We start from the raw sequence: 19,608 nt of genomic DNA, 5'->3' as shown, positions 1-19,608 counted from the left end.
AATCAAATTGAATTACGAACTGTAATGTAATAAAAATTTTATGATTGCAAAACTGACTCTGGGACTTAGGAGTCTATTTATATTTCGGGGTTTTAATATTTTTTTTTATTCGCATTATAGGCTCAACTCTTCTGTTCAACATTTGAAGCTGGAGTGTTTGCTAAAAGCAAAGAAATTTTGAAATAGAGGTGGGTCGTCAAAGAAAACTTTGTAGCCATAGTAAATTTACTGCTATTTCTCGATACATGATTAAAACTTTTAGAACGCTATTTGATTTTGATCCTTATTCTTTCAATGATATGTGTTAAATTTGTTAAATATCAAGAAGTGGTGCCATCTTGTAGATCAAAGGCCAAAGGTATGGCGGCATCGTATCGGGTGATTGCGCCACAACCTTTAGCCGATGTCCGGTAAGATGATTATCACTTTTTGATATTTATCAAATTTAACAAATTTTAGTGAAAGAATACGGATCAAAGTCAAATGGCGTTCTAAAACTTTTAATCATGTGTCGAAAGATGGCAGTAAAATTACTGTGGCTACAAAGTTATGTTATGTTTGACAATCCACCTCTATTTCAAATTCTCTTTACTAAAAGTGCCTTAGAATATTGATGATCAATGAGTGAGTGAGTTACTTTTATTGTCAAAATAATAGTTATTATCATATGCACCGAAAACCCCGAGGTACACTCATTATAGTCATTCTAAATATCGGAATGTAACAAGTATAGAACAGTAGATGCAATAGAGGCAAAGGGCCTACCGCGAACCTCGTTCGATGTGTTGCCTCTCTGTCGCACTTGTAAATTCGTACGTAAGTGTAACAGGGAGGCAACATTTCGAACGTGGTTCGCGGTAGGCCCTCTGTACCAACCTAAATAATGTTAAATGGATTCTAACCATCGTATCGCAAAGTCTGTGAAGATTTAGCCTGGTCCGTCTCTAGTACAGTCACGGAATAAAAAGTACTACCGTACAGAAATGACTTCCTACAAAACTGAAGTTTGACAGCGATTCAGGGCCAAAACATGCTGTCTCTTTCTAATGTATGGCACTATCCCTTTCGGCTATTTAGGGTTGTCAAAATTCGAGTCATTATCTTATCTGTGGTCGTGCACGCATAGGGACGGCAAGTTGTGCCAACCCTAATAATTGCTCGGAGCAACGCTGAGCCGAGAATGCCCGAACGCTCTAGTGTCTCCAAACTGGTACAGTCAAGGTACTTAGAGATTTTATACCTTTGACACGGACAAAGTACCAAAAATATGTATACACAAAATGTCGATTCATTAAGGTAGTGTATACATATTTAATAACTTCTATATTATTGTTATTATTTTTAATCTGATTTTTATTGAGGCTTTGGACACTCTAGGTGAACATGTCAGCCTCATGGGTGCTTTCATAGCTCCCTACGCAAGGGAGAGATCAATAAAGTGGTATACGCTGATTGCTATGTCTGATAAAGGCTCTGCCAACCAACAATGGATCTGTCCATATTTAGTTGTTTGGGTTCTATATTATGTGAGGTGGTTAAGAGATATAAGATGTTTTCAACACAAAAAAAAGGTTAATTTCACACTTCAAACTTGCGAAACAGTAGCTTATCATGTACTGGATGCGTAGGGTTGATGATGCTCACGTCTCCTGATCTCCTGATCACCCTCGATCATTTTGATACTGTTCTTGGCTTATTACATTTCGATGGTTATCGGGATTTCAGAATGGTTTAACCTCCGACGTGAAATTTTGTTTCTATACCACATATTACGACCGGTTTGGCCTAGTGGGTAGTGACCCTGCCTACGAAGCCGATGGTCCCGGGTTCAAATCCTGGTAAGGGCATTTATTCGTGTGATGAGCATGGATATTTGTTCCTGAGTCATGGGTGTTTTCTATGTATTTAAGTATTTATAAATATTTATATATTATATATATTGTTGTCTAAGTACTCTCAACACAAGCCTTATTGAGCTTACTGTGGGACTTAGTCAATTTGTGTAATAATGTCCTATAATATTTATTATTTATTTATTTATATTAATATTGTTTTTATACCACGTTAGTGGCAAACAAGTATATATATATATATGCCCGACTGATGTCAAGCAATCACCGTAGCCTATGGATGCAACTCCAGAGGTGTTACATGCGTGTTGCCGACCCTTTAAAAACCTCGGCAGGGAGACGAGAATAGTTATTTGTTTCAAGGGAGCAAAGTTTTTTAACCGCTCGTGCTTATATTATCCGAGCAAGCGAAATATTCCAAAATTGAAGGTTCCAGAAGTGAAATTTTGAGCGTTGCGAGGGTTTCAAGGCACGAGGGTTAAACAACAATGAACATGCAACTTTCTCATTAGTTTTCGAACAATCAAGAGGGTCTTTATTCCATATTAGCACAAGCGGTTAAACGACAATTTTGCCCCCTTGTAAAACAATGATTTGTCTACTCTTTTAATATCCAAATTCACTCATTTTACTACATTTGAATAATATCACAAACACATGTCTATTTTTGGCCCATTGGTTGACTGATAGAGAATGCCTTAAGGCCCTAAAAGGCAAAAATTAATTTGAGCTGTTAAACTTTTCTGAAACCCACACTATCGCTAAAAAGTCGGTCACGTGTTTAGAACTTTAGATTACTAATGTGTTTTTTTTATAATTCAAGTGATTGACTCTGTGTGTTCCATCTGATACCTATAGAGTTGGGGCCTATTTCTCGAACGGTATTAGACTAATATTATTAGGCCACGAACTGTCAAGTCGTATGGGTTTCCATGACAACACACTAATAATATTAGACTAATACCGTTCGAGAGATGGGTCCCTGGGGCCCACTTCTCGAACGGTATTAGACTAATATTATTAGTACACGAACTGTCAAGTCGTATGGGTGACCATGGTAACACTAATAATATTAGACTAATACAGGGGCCTATTTCTCGAACGGTATTAGACTAATATTATTAGTCCACGAACTGTCAAGTCGTATGGGTAACACACTAATAATATTAGACTAATATCGTTTGAGAAATAGGCCCCTGTTCGAAAAATAGGCCACAGGTGTATTTCCCGGGAGCAGTGTTGAGTTGACATGTTGTGTGATAACTGTGTGCTGTGTTTGTGTTAATCCGATCATATGTGACTATCATGGTATTAATGACACTATTCACATACATTGGTTTGCAAGTTTTTGTTTTATTATAATCTGCATTTCATAAAACACCTTTTTCCATTAATTACTAGAAAATAAATTTAAACATTTTTGTCATTTGATTACTTTTTTAGGGTTCCGTAGCCAAGTGGCATAAAACGGAACCCTTATAGATTCGTCATGTCCGTCTGTCTGTCCGTTTATGTCACAGCCACTTTTTTCCGAAACTATAAGAACTATACTGTTGAAACTTGGTAAGTAGATGTATTCTATGAACCGCATTAAGATTTTCACACAAAAATAGACAAAAAAAAAACAATAAATTTTGGGAGATTAAAACTTTTAGAACGCCATTTGACTTTGATCCTTATTATTTCACTGATATGTGTTATATTTGTTAAATATCAAAGTGGAGCCACCTTACCGGGCATAGGCCAATGGTTATCGCGCCATCGCTCGAAACAATGCCGCCATACCTTTGGCCTATGATCTATTAGATGGCGCCACTTTTTGATATTTAACAAATATAACGCGTATCGGTGAAAAAATAAGGATCAAAGTCAAATATCGTTCTAAAAGTTAAAATCATGTGTCGAAAGATGGCAGTAAATTACTGTGGCTACAAAGTTTTCTTTCACAATCCACCTCTATTTCGAATTCTCTTTTCTACCGACTAGGACTGTTACCTTTACGTCATTAGATTCACATGACCATGTAATTATGACCACTATGTCCGCATCGATATTTCTGATCACAGAATATGCAGTCGCTAGCGAAGGCTCCGGCAGCGTGTACGAAGAGTACGACCCTTTAGACTTTCTGTACGGCGAGACAGAGATGCGAGAGACGCCTGTATACGGGAAGATCGATAGAAGGAAAGAGAGCGCTATATTGCCGTCGCCTCCTCCTAAGAACATACCTAGCGTGCCGGCCGTCGTTAAGAGGACAACTACTGTAAGTGCTTTTAACTTTTAAAATTTATAAAATTTCTTATAATATTAAAACAGTGAGTTGAAACCTATCAAAGAATCATATCGACAGAAAATACTGTCTATAAAAATAGACTGTCCGTTCAACACGGGAATCCCGCGAGCATTATGGGCACTTTTGCATCTCAAGTGGTCTTTTATATTTTAGAAATAAAGAAACTGCTCTTAAACTTACATTAAGAGTCCGCTAAGCTCGGCTGAATTTCACTTTTCTTTAAATAGTACATCGGTGGCGAACAAGCATACGGCCCGCCTGATGGTAAGCAGTCTCCGTAGCCTATGTACGTCTGCAACTCCAGAGGAGACATGCGCGTTGCGCTCCGTACCCTCGTTGAGCTCTGACATTCATTCATTCATATCATTTATTTGTCACATGTGACCATTATTGAGTTTTGTTCTCATTTTAAAACTACGTGTTGGATTGTAATGAAACGTCGCACATACAATAACATGAGGGATATCTATGCCTGTAATTAGTTTATATAACTCCAGCTCGTGAAACAAATGAAATAAACCAAAAACAAATGTACGTAACGTACAAATAGTCATATCAGATAAACGTCTGTCCATACAACACATATGACCATTTGTCGAGCTTTTCAGAAACGCGCTCCTCTTTTTGTACGTTACGTACAGATAGCCATACATTTAACGCTTTGTACAGAAAATTACAGATAAGGTGCTGTACAAAGTCTCAGAGCAATTTAATTTAATCATTTATTTCGGATAACAAGACCCATACATTACTTATTACACAATATAATAATAAAAACAGAAACATTTAAAAATTAATAATAATAAAAAAAGTTATTAAGTAATTAATTTAGAGCATTGTCAAATCATAACATCACTAATAAGAATAAATTAAAAATGAAATAAAATTAAAATGTCAGGTTTTAAAATAATAATTAAGTTAAAAATATTAATTAAATATTACAACGTGATGATAATAATGTCGTGATTTAAAATGTAATAATTTAATTTAATTTATCCATATAATACAATAAATTAAATTAACCTAAAACTAAGTCTTATAATAACTAAAATAGCCCAACAACACCTCTATTGATCAATTTGTTCATGTGCATAGCGTTCCACTTTGCAACTATTGGACAATCTAAACTGTCAATAACATAGTACGGTCGCCAAATCTCAAAAGCCCTCTAGAAACACGATTTAATTGACTCGGCTCGGCCTTACCCACAACCGGTATCAATCTGTTCGGACAGTTCTCCTGATCACCGTACATGCGGTAGTAAAGCGGAAAAATGGTGGAGGGGATAGTAATGACGTCACAAAGATGGCGGCCGGACCTATTCTTTTTGGCGGTGTATCTCGAAAACCACTTAACCGATTTTAATCATCGAGGTGTCAAATAATAGCTTATATTATGGAGATTATTTCCTTTTCTACAAACATTTACGTGAAACCTATAGGAAAAAAAATAATCACAAAAAACAGTTTTTTTATAAAAAAATTTTTTTTTTATTTTGTAAAAATCTCCGTAAATATTAGCATTTCGCAAATTTTGTTTCATATAAAACATATTGCTTCATTATCAAGGAATATAATGAGCCTTAAAACATACAGATCGAGTAATAAACAATGAAGCTACACTCATTTATTTGCGCATGGGTAACGATAACTGGCTATTACCGGTCAAAACTGTGGTGACTGTTACGATACGTATTGAATGGAATTTATAGAGTATCGGTTTTAATTACTGAAATTATAATGACAATTATAAAATAATACCAATAATAACCAATAATGTTACCTTACTTCGACGTTTAGTCTCTTTTTTCGTCTTAATCATAGGTAGGTACATATTTCTTTTTACTTAAAATTTTTATACAGGGTGAACTTTTAACCACCAGTCATACTCTGCGCAGCGACTTTATAGGTCATACTGAACAACTTTTACTATTAGTAGTCCCCAAGCCGCTCCGAGGCCAGATTTAATTGACTCAGCTCGGCCTTACCCACAACCGGTATCAATGTGTTCGGGCGTTTCTCCTGATCACCGTACATGCGGTAGTAAAGCGGAAAAATGGTGGGAGGGGATAGTAATGACGTCACAAAGATGGCGTCCGGACCTATTCTTTTTGGCGGTGTATCTCGAAAACCACTTAACCGATTGTATTCATCGAGGTGTCAACTAATAGCTTATATTATGGAGATTATTTCCTTTTTACAAACATTTACGTGAAAACTATAGGAAAATAATAATCACAAAAAACATTTTTTTTTATACATTTGGTTGGTAGGTTTGTCTTATGTTTTAAAGCAGTAAAATCTTTCAAGTCGAAACACAGTATAAATATACATTTTGTTGTCTAATCTAAAAGTATGATGTTAATTGTTTAAGACTGATTAGTGATTACTGAATTAAATAACATGCTATTTGTTATTTTTGTTTTATTTTTAAATCAGGTATTAATTTATTCACTATGTATCACTATACAGGCAAAATGTGTATCATAGTTGGTCTGTAAGTACTTACTACTTGTGTCGAATATAGGTATAAGATGAAATTTTAACCACCAGCCATACTCTGCGCAGTGACTTTACAGGTCATACTGAACAACTTTTATTATGGGACCAATGCCGAATCACGCAAGAAAATTTGGATCTGGAATGACACCCACTGGCTGTGCCCTACCACACAAAGCGAGATGACATTCACAATGCCCATACCTCTCTTTTGGACGTAGTTTAAGGACGTACCCGGGTCCATGACGCATGCTCGCCACACCGCTGCTTAAAATAAGCTGACGCACCGTAAATTGAACTGCGTAAAAATCGCAAAAAATATTACACGCAGATCTTATGGCAGACACCGTACCGGTGACGTAAAAGACGCAACTGTTTTGCGAACAAAAAAGATTCGCGTGAAGCACGTCACTGCGATTCCGTACCGTCACCGTTTTTTAAACAGCGGTGTGGGGAGCATGCGTCAAAAACGGTACGCATACGACGCGTCACTGCGATTCCGTATCGTGACCGTTTTTTAAGCTGCGGTCTGGTCGCACCTTGTATTGTATTGTATTGTATTCGGGCGTTTTTTCCGCAACTCGACGACTTGCGCCTATTTTGCGTGATATGTTGGGGGTGGGCTAGTCCTGCCAGCCCAGCTCCTCGAGGAATCCTATCAAACCTTTGATGTTGAGTAGGACCTCGGGGAGGTCTCTCGGAGATCCGAGATGTTTAGCCCTGTATGGAGTCACTCCGCTGCATTCCAGCACCACGTGAGAGGCTGTTTCTTCTGTCTCCATGCAACCTCGGCACAGGGGACTGTCTGTGACACCTGTTGTGAAAAGATGTTTGTTAAATAGTCCATGACCTGTTATGACACTGGTTACCATACTCAGTCGGACCTTCCCTAGTTGCAGGAGCGCCCTTGTGAGTTTTCCGTTGATGCCAGGCATGGCTTCTTTTGCCTGTCTGCATCCAGTCTGGTTCAGCCAGTGTTCTGTGTGTAGTTTCCCTGTACGTGCCAGCAGCATTGAGCGTACCTTGCTAAATGGTATCGGAAGAATCGGCTCCGGACCAATCGCCCCCGCATTCGATCCTTGCCTGGCAAGCTTGTCCGCAGCATCGTTACCTCGGGATCCACTGTGTCCCTTGATCCATTGTAGGGTGATCTTGTTATTATGACATACCTCCATTAGTCGTTCGTGGCATTCGTGTATAAGTTTGGATGTAACTATATGGCTATTTAGAGCCATTAAGACTGCTCTACTGTCGGAGAGTATGCGGATGGAGGATCCTACTACCTTCCTTGCAGTGATGGCAGCCGCCGCGTTTATGATTGCCCATGCACTCAGCTTGGAATACCGAGTTATGGGCTCCTAGCGGAGTGGTGATCGACATGTTCAGGTCTTCTGAGAAGGTTCCAGAGCCCGATCCGCTGTCTGTTTTAGACCCATCAGTGAAGATTCTCAGCTCCCGGGGATTGAGTCCTTCATGATTGTCGTCCTCATATAACTGTATTTTGTACCTTTTATCGAAGATAGCTTGTTTGTGAATCCGGTCCGTGCCTGACCTAAGCACTGGAAATTCGTCATACACCTTTTCCAGGCATTTTGTGTGAAGAGCTCCTGTGATGTTAGACCATATCTTGAGGGTTCGCAACCTTACCGCTGAGAGACTGGCCTCTTGCTGTATGTGTAGGTGCAGCGGTGGAAGGTTTAGCATGACCCTCCATGGCTGCAGTCGGGGTAGACCTCGTGCAGCCAGTGGTGGCCGCGCATGCGAGCCTTTGAAGTCTTTGTAGTTTGTCTCGTACGTTGCCTAGGTTTGTTCTTGGCCACCAAACCAGAGCACCGTAACAGAGTAAGGGGCGGATTATCGTCTTATAGAGCCAGAGGGTAATTTTCGGGTTGAGTCCCCACCTCTTACCAATCATCCTTCTGCACTGCCAGAAGACAACTCCCGCCTTGTCTATCCGTTTGTTGATGTGGTTGTTCCAATTGAGTTTATTGTCGAGAGTTAGTCCTAAGTACTTAACTTCATCGGACAGCTGTAGCTCAGTTTGGAAAAGTGTTGGTCTGGTAAAGTTGGTCGCACCTTTATATAGGACAGTCAAAATTTTTTTCGCGATTTCGGAATTGGTCCCATAGTAAAAGTTGTTAAGTATGACCTATAAAGTCGCTGCGCAGAGTATGACTGGTGGTTAAAAGTTCACCCTGTATAAAATTTTTAAGTAAAAAGAAATATGTACCTACCTATGATTAAGACGAAAAAAGAGACTAAACGTCGAAGTAAGGTAACATTATTGTGTCTGGTTTTTATAATTTTAATTATAATTTCAGTAATTAAAACCGATACTCTATAAATTCCATTCAATACGTATCGTAACAGTCACCACAGTTTCGACCGGTAAAAGCCAGTTATCGTTACCCATGCGCAAATAAATGAGTGTAGCTTCATTGTTTATTACTCGATCTGTATGTTTTAAGGCTCATTATATTCCTTGATAATGAAGCAATATGTTTTATATGAAACAAAATTTGCGAAATGCTAATATTTACGGCGATTTTTACAAAATAAAAAATAATAATTTTATAAAAAAACTGTTTTTTGTGATTATTTTTTTTCCTATAGGTTTCACGTAAATGTTTGTAGAAAAGAAAATAATCTCCATAATATAAGCTATTATTTGACACCTCGATGATTAAAATCGGTTAAGTGGTTTTCGAGATACACCGCCAAAAAGAATAGGTCCGGCCGCCACCTTTGTGACGTCATTACTATCCCCTCCACCATTTTTCCGCTTTACTACCGCATGTACGGTGATCAGGAGAACTGTCCGAACACATTGATACCAGTTGTGGGTAAGGCCGAGCTGAGTCAATTAAATCTGGCCTCGGAGCGGCTTGGCGACCGTACTAACAGTGTTCAGAAGGCTGTCGGGGCTGACTCTAACACGGCGCATCAGGGAGGCCACTCTCTTACGTATTATGGCTTGAAAGCTATCTATTTACGTGAGCTTCCGCAAACATCCCCGACGCACTGCAAAAACGAGGCAACCCCAAGAACACCCTGAAACCGTTATTATACTGGATGCGTAAGGCGTTGAGAGATTTCTGCGTACACTTGACCCACAGGCTGCACGTATAAAAATGGTCTAGCTAGTCGGTTTAAAATGAGAGCGTAATTAAGTTTGTATGGAGAACCGAACTTGTTGCGGACTCTAAAAATAAATGTTTATAATTATCGATTTCAGAACAAATTGTACGACTGCATAGTGAAATGTAGAACGAGGAATAGTGACAGCGAGCACAACGCGTTTTTAAAGATGGTGTTGGATGTAAGAAGTAAGTATTACCTTAAGTTTTGGTCAACACTGGGTGATTGTGGGGTCGTGATTTCGAATGTCGAATATGTATTGAAATGGTCATACCGAACAAGGTTTACCATGGGTCCGATATGTAAATCGTTTTTTTTTACCTCATACATTTCGTCTACGTCGGGTCCTTAAGGTGTTCATTAGATTTTTTTCGCGATTTTGTGGCTGTTGGGTTGTTCAGTATAACCATCTCAATACATGTTTGACATTCGGGATCTTTGGCTGAATGCCGGATAGGTTTGTGCCTTCGCTGCCTTCGATGCCTAACCTGTCAAAAATGACAATATGGCGGACGAATGTTTGAAATGTCACCGTATTTAAGATTTATTTCGTTTAATATTTAGTTTTTTCCTCACAAGTGCGGTGAAAAATGTGTAACTCGGGCGGTTCAAGAATTCGGCTTCGGGCAATTAACATTTGTTCGCAAACCACCTTTGTTTACCGCCCTTAATACACAATAGTTATTTGTGTCCCAAGGAAGGAAAAGTAGGAAATTGCGTGCCGCGTGTAAAATTGTTATCCGAGCCCAAGGCGAGGGTGGCAAACACGCGGCATGGAATGTCCTACGTTTCCTCCCGTGGTGCGCATACTATTTTTCTGCTCGACATAGTCGGAAAGCGGCAACTTCGTTTAACGCAGCGGGAGCAAAGTTGACGCTTTCCGCCCGGAGGGCAGAAAAGTACTATTACTACTCTTGCAGAAAGATTCGTCTACTCCGACCACGCCACGAACCCCGGGCACGTGGCGGCGGCGCGCTCGGGAGGGAAGTACCCGCCCAACACCAGCATCAAGATTCTAGTCCACCACTACCATTCCGAGGAACCGATCACCTTCACATCCGATGGTAAATTAATATACACTTTAACAGCATCGTTATAAAGACTAATTTACTATAAAATACCAGGCAGGGTCGCCATGTGCCACATCAGTCTCAACTAAAATGCAACTTATTGTTGTATTAATACGGTTTAAATTTGTTCGTTTCAGTGGAGTCGACCGTAGAACATGTGATATTGACCGTAGTTTGTTCACTCGAAGATGCAAGGGATGATATGTCTGAATATATGTTAAGAGTAAGTTTTTGTATTTTTTTCGTAATTTGTGTGAAATCTTCATTATTTTAATATGATAAATAAAAGAAAATTTACTTGGTGTTAATCAGCACTTACTTTGAAGGACGTTCGACATTTTCGATCGTGTTGCGTTGAGGGACCGGCACATATTTTTGAAGTGAAAACTTCTTTAGCGGCGCTGTGCACTTTTTGTGATGGGGAAAAAATGTTAAACTCTCGTCAGGATCACGTGACCGTCAGAATGAAAATTCGTAAGACGGACACGTGACATCATGGTGACGTGCAAATTGAATGTCATCGAAGCCTGGTTACTTTTGAAAAATCGTATCTTCAAATGTGACATTTTATTTTCTTCATAATCAAAGTGCTGTCATAACGATTAAAGAGGTTTAATCTCTGTTAATTGTGTTGTATTGTATCTTTGTGTTGTTGTGTGTCCATGATTGTAGATACTTATATTTTTCCTTACCAAAAAGTTAAATAACAGAAAAGAAGCGTGATTGTTTTACTTAATATGATGGTGAACGATTCATTAACATTTACTGATTGTGTAGGCTGTAGTCCTGCTCACGTCTCATGAATTATTCTGTATATGTTATATATTAACACTAAAATTCGCGTTTCAAAATATCTTCCACACTCAAATTTATTTACGTAGGTATAATAGTGAATTATCTCTTTTTATAAAACTGCTACTCAATTTCTTCAAAATATCAAAAATGCACAACGTTAATATTCAAGTTTTCACTTCTGCCGGCACTCGCGGAGTGCAACCCGTTGTTTTTTTATTATTTTTCTTAAACAACTTAATTAATAAGACTTTACTAGGCCTCTATTAACTCTTTTTGAATTTCAGGTATGGGGTGCCAAAGAATACCTAACGCCAGGCAGCTCGCTAAGCGAATACGACTATATACGCGAGTGCGTTAGGCTAGAAAAGGACGTAAGATTATGCCTTCACGAAGGCAAGGATCGGGCGTTGGCTAGGACAGAAAGAGACGACGCTAGAGACGCGCATCTGTCTTTAGATGATTTGATTCCTGTGCAAGGAGCGGCGCCGTTATTGTCTTTTGACAATTTGTCAATTTTGCTCGGTGAGTTAAATTAAACTCCTATGAAATCGACGAAACGATAGATTTTAGTGGAATTCGTAGCGTAGCTAATATGTGACGTTCTCAATTAAAAGGTATCATATTGTCGCTTACTATGTTCTTTTTCTTCTTCCTCGCGTTGTCCCGGCATTCTTGGAAGCCTGGGGTCCGCTTGACAAATAATCCAAGAATTGGCGTAGGCACTAGTTTTTACGAAAGCGACTTCCATCTGACCTTCCAACCCAGAGGGTAAACTAGGTCTTAATGGAATTAGTCCGGTTTCCTCACGATGTTTTCCTTCACCGAAAAGCAACTGGTAAATATGAAATGATATTTCGTACATAAGTTCCGAAAAACTCATTGGTACGAGCCGGGGCTTGAACCCGCGACGTCCGGATTGCAAGTCGCACGCTCTTACCGCTAGGCCACCAGCGCTACATTGTCGCTTACTATAAGGACGATATTTGCTCGTACCTTTATACGAATAACCTGTCAGCGCGCGTTATGGACGGGGTGATGTGGTACCTTTTGCTTGAAAACGTTACATATAATGTTAGGCGTAGAATAATAGTAATGTAAAGGACAAACAAGTAGTAAACAAGTTGGACACAAAGTAACAAAATTTTAGTTCTTTAGGGAGCGTGCATGAACTGTAGCAGGCAGCACAGGAGCTGTCAGATTTTTGGCGAGAGGCGTAAACGTGATGTTTTTTGTTCCGATTTAGCCCACAAGATGGCAGAACCTACTATGCACAAGAAAACACGTGACGTGTACATGTGCATGTTTATGGTTCCGATTCAGACCACAAGATGGCAGACCCTCCAACGCGCACGGACCCTTTAGCCACGCGGATAAATTATCGATTACCTCCCCAACACAGGGGTTGGTGAGGGAAACATCTGCTTCGGTTCAGTGTGTACTTTTAATTGTTCGATTGACTTTATGTCTTTGCGATAAAGTTTAAGAATCTTATACCTTTAAACGAGCAATTCTTGTATATATATATATTTCTGTGATCTCGGAAACGGCTCTAACGATTTCGCTGAAATTTGGTATATGGGGGTTTTTGGGGGTATACAATCTATCTAGATTAGTCTTATGTTTGGGAAAACGCGTGTTTTCGAGTTTTCATGCGTTTTTCTTTCGACGCAGAATATGGTCGCTAATTTCGTGTTGCCGGCCACTGTCTGTCTGGTCCAGCGGGTTAAGACGCGGACTGCTAAACGAGTGTTACGGGTTCGAATCTCGCCCGGTGACTAACTTTTGTTTTTTTTTTTATATGTTCAAGTTTTTTTTTTTTTATTGTTTTAGACAAGTTTAATCTAGTAAAAAAATGTAGTTAAGATTATCACCTATACACCACCATATTACAATAAATAGTCATAAGCTCGGTCGCCCAGGTACTTATCTGTTAACGATGGAAGCTACGAGCCAGTAGGTTTTAGACAAGCTAGGTAATACAAGAAAAACAATGTAGTGGTTGTAATTTTGATATTAAACCGGCAATTTTGGTAAGTATGAGTTTGATAATGCTATTAATTTTTTTCAGAAACACTAGAGGGCGAGTTATCTCGCGCAGTAGGCGTAGTAGGTGCAGAAGGCACTTGCTCTCCCAAAGCAGTCTTCCAAGCTGTTAAAGCCATCTGTGCTTTGGCGGGAGGAGTAGAAACTCTACATGTAACTCACACGCTTAACGCGTTCGCTCAAGCAGCTACGGGCGCATCGGTATGTATATTAGTATGTATTCGAGGTAGGTAGGTATGTGAGAGGAAGCCCGCATGAGTTCCAGACTGCAAAGAGTCATTCTGCAAGGAGGAAACGAGGGCTGGCTATCCCCGCGCATAGGCTTCAGAAAACCGGTAAGTCTCTTGGTTTAATGGGTGCTAAAATTTATAATAAAATACCTGAGTCAATCAAAACCGTTTCGACAGATTGTGTCTTTGTTCGCAAGCTCAAAATGTATTGCACAAACATGGCCTACTACTCGGTAAATGAGTTCCTGGAGGATTAATATGTCCAAGATCACATATCGAACATCTGCGTTAATGGAATTGTAACTACTTATTATTATTTTTATTTTATTTTTTAATTATAAATCGTTTCTATGATGGTAATTTGAATTAATATCTTTTGTTATTGTTTTTAATTTCTTTATATAATTTGTTGACATTATTAATTTATAGTTAAGTGCATTTAAATGATTTATTGACATGTTTATCTAATTTTTGTCATCATTTTGTTATTAATTATTATAATGTAACTGACAGTGTATGATTAATACCAATAAAAATTCTATTCTATTCTATTCTACACCTCAAAAACAGATCTCTCGATATTTATTTGAAGTTATCATCAGGTCATAGAATAATCATTATATCGTCTTACAAACGTTTGTTCTACATATGACTCCTACCTAGTTGCAATAAGGTTCATAATTTGATAACAGTAGGGGCAGAACGGACTTGCTCTTCCAAAGCTGTCTTCCAAGCTATTAAAGCTATCTATGCTTAATTTTTAGTAGGAGTGGAAACACACTCTTGACGCGTTCACGAAAGCAACTACGTTTGGTGAGTCAGAATGGCGGGTGTACCTAAATAAAAATAATTGAAAAGCATACCATATTTTTGTACCTAATTTGTACTATTTAGTACCTTCATTTAAAATAATTGTACCTCACGGTACATAAAGTTATCATTAAAAAACAGTACACTCGCCATCCTGACAGTCAGAATGGCGGGTGTACTTCATTCCATCCATTATAGCCCATCAACGTGCTCACTAGCGCCACTGGAAAATAATTGTTGTTTAAATTTAGCGATAGGTATTTAAAAAAGGGGCCCGCTGCTGTATTTTGTATTTAAGTACTTTTTGAATACATACATCAAACTAGTTTCTATGTTGCTGGATTCGTCGATCTATGAACTCAAAACAAAAACCGCCGTTTTATCTTTGGACGATTGACGAATCCAGCAACGTAAAAACTATTATAATGTGTTGAAAAGGTACTTAAATACAAAATACAGTACATACCAGCCCCCTTTTTTAAATATCTATCGTTAAAATTATATAATCGCGTATTGTGAATGTCATCTCGCTTTGTGTGGTAGGGCACAGCACAGCGGATGTTATTCCAGATCTAGAGCGGAGCCCAACTGGGGAAGTACCTCCACCTTACAGAAAACCGCAGCCAAATAACACTAGACCCTACTCATAGTGTCGTGTTCCTGCCGGTGAGTAAGGTTGCCAGAGCTCAACGAGGGGGAGAGGGGTTTAGGGTCGGTAACGCGCATGTAACTCCTCTGGAGTTGCAGGCGTACATAGGCTACGGAAACTGCTTACCATCAGGCGGGCCGTATGCTTGTTTGCCACCGAAGTAGTATAAAAAAAAAATTAGCAGTGGCGCTAGTGAGCACGTTGATGGGCTTTTAAAGAAGCCTGTAGTATAAATAAATAATAAATAAATAAATAAATAAATAAATAAATATTATAGGACATTAGTACACAAATTGACTAAGTCCCACAGTAAGCTCAATAAGGCTTGTGTTGAGGGTACTTAGACAACGATATATATAATATATAAATATTTATAAATACTTAAATACATAGAAAACACCCATGACTCAGGAACAAATATCCATGCTCATCACACGAATAAATGCCCCTACCAGGATTTGAACCCGGGACCATCGGCTTCGTAGGCAGGGTCACTACCCACTAGGCCAAACCGGTCGTCAAGTATAGAAAATTTGTATTCCCCAGGGCAACAGCAACCTGATAACGCCAGAGATCCAAGCGGACACGGGCCAGTACTGCGCCGTGTCGCTGCGCGCGGCGACGGCGCGCGAGGCCGTGCGGCACCAGTGCGGCCGCGTGCGCGGCGCCGTGCGCGCGCTCGTCGCGCTCTACACCAGGACGAGGCTGCTGGACTTCCAGCTGGCCGACTCGCACTTGACCCCGCAGGGCGCGTCTGACAGTGAGTGTTGTAAACTATTCCATCCCAATACATACACATACATACATATAATCACGCCTATTTCCCGAAGGGGTAGGCAGAGACCACGGATTTCCACTTGCTACGATCCTGACATACCTCTTTCGCTTCCTTCACTTTCATGACATCCCTCATACACGCTCGTCGGTTTAGGGTGCTCTTGACCTGGCCTTTCTTCAGGATTTCCCTGATTTGATCAGAGAAAGTCCGCCGAGGTCTACCCCTTCCAGCTCCCTCTTCTACTTCTCCCTTATACACTCCATCCCAATAATGCCTAGTTTTGCCGCTAGTTAGTGAGCGACACCCTATTTGATCATTCACCGAGGGAGCGGCAGCTGACATTCACAAAGCATACGAATATAATTGACGACCGGTCTGGCCTAGTGGTTAGTGTACCCTGCCTATGAAGTCGATGGTGATGAGACACAGATATTTGTTCCAGAATCATGGGTGTTTTCTATGTATTTATCGTTTATCTTTGTCTGATATACCCACAACACAAGCCTTTTACGAGTTATACCGCCCGGGAGAAATTATTAACGCAACTTGTATTTTCTATCTATTTCTGCCGCTCCGTCGGTGAATGTTCAAATAGGTTACCGAGCTTAGGAACCTAATGTCAACTGGCGTAGACGCTGTTTTTTCGAAAGTGCCGACCTAGAAGGGAAACTACGACTGAGCGGGATTATATAGCATCTACAACAACTATCAAATTTGAGATACGATCTATTTTTGTAGTCTTATCTATTACATTTGCATTTTTAATGATTTAAATAAAACACGTGGCCATTCGTCTAACGACGTATTTATAAATACAAAATGGTGTTCTTACCCCATTTGTCGAATACCGGACTCACTTGTTTTTTGTTTACAAGCTTTCAAGATCCATATATGATAAACTATAGCCGATACCTTTCAACAATTTTATCATCCATATCTTTTTTGTCTCTTCTTCTAAGTCGGTCTGCTGGTCTCCGCTTTCTAATTTTCCCAATGGCAGCTCTCCACTTCTCTCTGTCGATTGCTTTGTGGAAAGCGTTGCTTAGTGTGATGTCCATCTGGGCGGATATTTGGTCACATCGCGTTGGACTTGGTCCTCTAGGCCGTCTGCCATCCACCTTTCCCATGACCAGAAGTCTCTCCAAGTTGCCAGGGTCTCTGCGAGCTTTGTGACCGAAGTATCTCCGTACTCGTTGAAGACAGATGGTGGATATTCTAGGTTCCTTTTCAAATTCAAATTCAAATTCAAAAATTTATTCTGCAAGTAGGGCTCAAGGGCTCTTTTACAAGTCAATACAACATTTATAGTAACATCATATAGCGACATGAAAAATACATAACAACATTTATAAATACAACAGCCAATACCTGAGTAAACATTACATTATAATAATCTTAAAATAAATAATTACTACAATACAATAGAGATGTCTAGTCTCTATGGTTAAAAACACATAAAATCTGGAGATGTAAAAGGTCCCCAATGTCAGAGTACTAACACTAATAAAATTTGGAGGTGTAAAGTCTCTCCAAGTGTCAAAATAAAATTTATACTAAATAAATAAACCGCGTCTGGACTGTTAAACTAGCAGTCTCATAAACTAATGCTACATTCTGTACATAACTAGTATGTACCAAGTCAAGTATATTATACAATATGACAGAGACGTATTCCAATTTGAGTTGGTCTAGTATTGATACGTTAGTGCGGCGTGTAGTCTAGGGTATTCGGACCAGATCTCAAAGGCATCGATACTTTTACACACACAGTTTTTAAATAAGCTTCTAAACTGACTCTCCTGATCTTCTTGAAAAAGATATTTTCAAATTGCCTCGCTGTATTCCCACTCGCAACCCCCAAACATTCCATATTAGCTTTTGTGGCTCTAATGTTGCCAAACATACTTTCTTTAGACTCTTAGATGTTGTAAATACAGTAGCATTCTGCGAAGTTCCATATTTTCTCCATAAATATTGTATGTTTTCTTATAAATACCTAATAACTATATATTATTTGCACGTAAGCTAAACTATATAATCATAACAACTGTAGCGATACCATATATTTTTAATTGATTTTGTATACCATTTTAAATTCCCTACTATGTCATGCATTTAATTACCTACCGATGTTTTGGAGTCCCTGTACGCGTGACAGACAAGAAGATGCCTAACACCTTCCCTGTTTCGATCTGTAATTAATTATGTATTCTTTTATTTTCAATGGAACTAAAGGTCTGTTTGTTATCATTTAAGCTTATAGTAGGTACCTGGGCGAGTTATAACTATTTATTGTAATATGGTGGTGTATAGGTGATACTCATAACTAAATTTTTTCACTAAATCAAACTTGTCTAAAACAATAAAAATTAAAAAATTATATATAAACTTGAACATATAAAAAAAAGTCAGTCACCGGGCGAGATTCGAACCCGTATCACTCGTTTTTAGCCGTCCGCGTCTTAACCCGCTGGACCAGACGGACAGTGGCGGGCAATACGAAATTAGCGACCATATTCTGCGTCGAAAGAAAAACGCATGAAAACTCGAAAACACGCGTTTTCCCTAAGACTAATCTAGATCGATTGTATACCCCCAAAAACCCCCATATACCAAATTTCAGCGAAATCGTTAGAGTATATTATATATATATATACATACAAGAATTGCTCGTTTAAAGGTATAAGATATATTAATTGGCGCAAGGTGTAAATGTGATGTTTTCTGTTCCGATGTAGCCCACAAGATGGCAGAACCTTCTATAAAAACACAAGAAAACACGTGACGTGTACATGTGCATGTTTATGGTTCCGATTCAGGCCACAAGATGGCAGACCCTCCAACGCGCACGGTCCCTATAGCCTAAACTTTCTAATATCGTCCACAGAAGCGACGCCAGCGTACAAAATGACAGAAACAACACTATTCTGCATAGAGGCAGTCCACCGCCTACCACCAAGTTGGAACCATGAGGACTACATTTTCCATGCCCAGGTGCACTACGGCACACGACCGTTGAAGACGCTCCACCTTACGCAGACTTCTAAGATAGACAGCGCTGGGTTCTATCAGAGGATCATATTTGATACTTGGTAAGTCAAAATATGAAGAAATATCATAAGTCATAAGGCTAGGTGCAGTTCGACACAAGACCGTTGAAGACGCTCCAGCTTATGCAGACTTCAGCGCTGGGTTCTATCAGAGGATCATATTTGGTACTTGGTCAGTCAAAAATTAAGAAATATCATAAGTTATAAGGCTAGGTGCAGTTTGGCACAAGACCGCTAAAAACGCTCCGGCTTACCCAGACTTCTAATATAGACAGCGCTGGGTTCTATCAGAGCATCATATTTGATACTTGGTCAGTCAAAAATAAAGAAATATCATAAGTTATAAGGCTAGGTGCACTACGTCAAAAGATCGTTGAAGGCATTCTACGCATGAAACCCATACA

At 39.3% G+C, this 19,608-nt stretch overlaps 1 protein-coding gene across 1 annotated transcript in view; it reads left to right on the top strand.

The window, feature by feature from the left end:
* LOC133517342 (phosphatidylinositol 4-phosphate 3-kinase C2 domain-containing subunit alpha) overlaps positions 1 to 19,608 on the top strand; it is a 76,840-nt gene that overhangs the window by 17,240 nt on the left and 39,992 nt on the right. Inside the window, exons 7-14 of the mRNA XM_061850628.1 lie at positions 3,917 to 4,113; positions 9,877 to 9,967; positions 10,700 to 10,843; positions 10,987 to 11,072; positions 11,929 to 12,166; positions 13,713 to 13,888; positions 15,923 to 16,136; positions 19,042 to 19,246. Of these exons, the coding sequence (XP_061706612.1) occupies positions 3,917 to 4,113; positions 9,877 to 9,967; positions 10,700 to 10,843; positions 10,987 to 11,072; positions 11,929 to 12,166; positions 13,713 to 13,888; positions 15,923 to 16,136; positions 19,042 to 19,246 (1,351 nt within the window). The remainder of the gene's footprint in view (positions 1 to 3,916; positions 4,114 to 9,876; positions 9,968 to 10,699; positions 10,844 to 10,986; positions 11,073 to 11,928; positions 12,167 to 13,712; positions 13,889 to 15,922; positions 16,137 to 19,041; positions 19,247 to 19,608) is intronic.

Source organism: Cydia pomonella, chromosome 4, assembly GCF_033807575.1.
Source record: "Cydia pomonella isolate Wapato2018A chromosome 4, ilCydPomo1, whole genome shotgun sequence".
NCBI classification, from domain to species: domain Eukaryota; kingdom Metazoa; phylum Arthropoda; class Insecta; order Lepidoptera; family Tortricidae; genus Cydia; species Cydia pomonella.
Note: the sequence above shows the minus strand (reverse complement) of the source record. Positions and strands in the feature narration are given on the sequence as shown.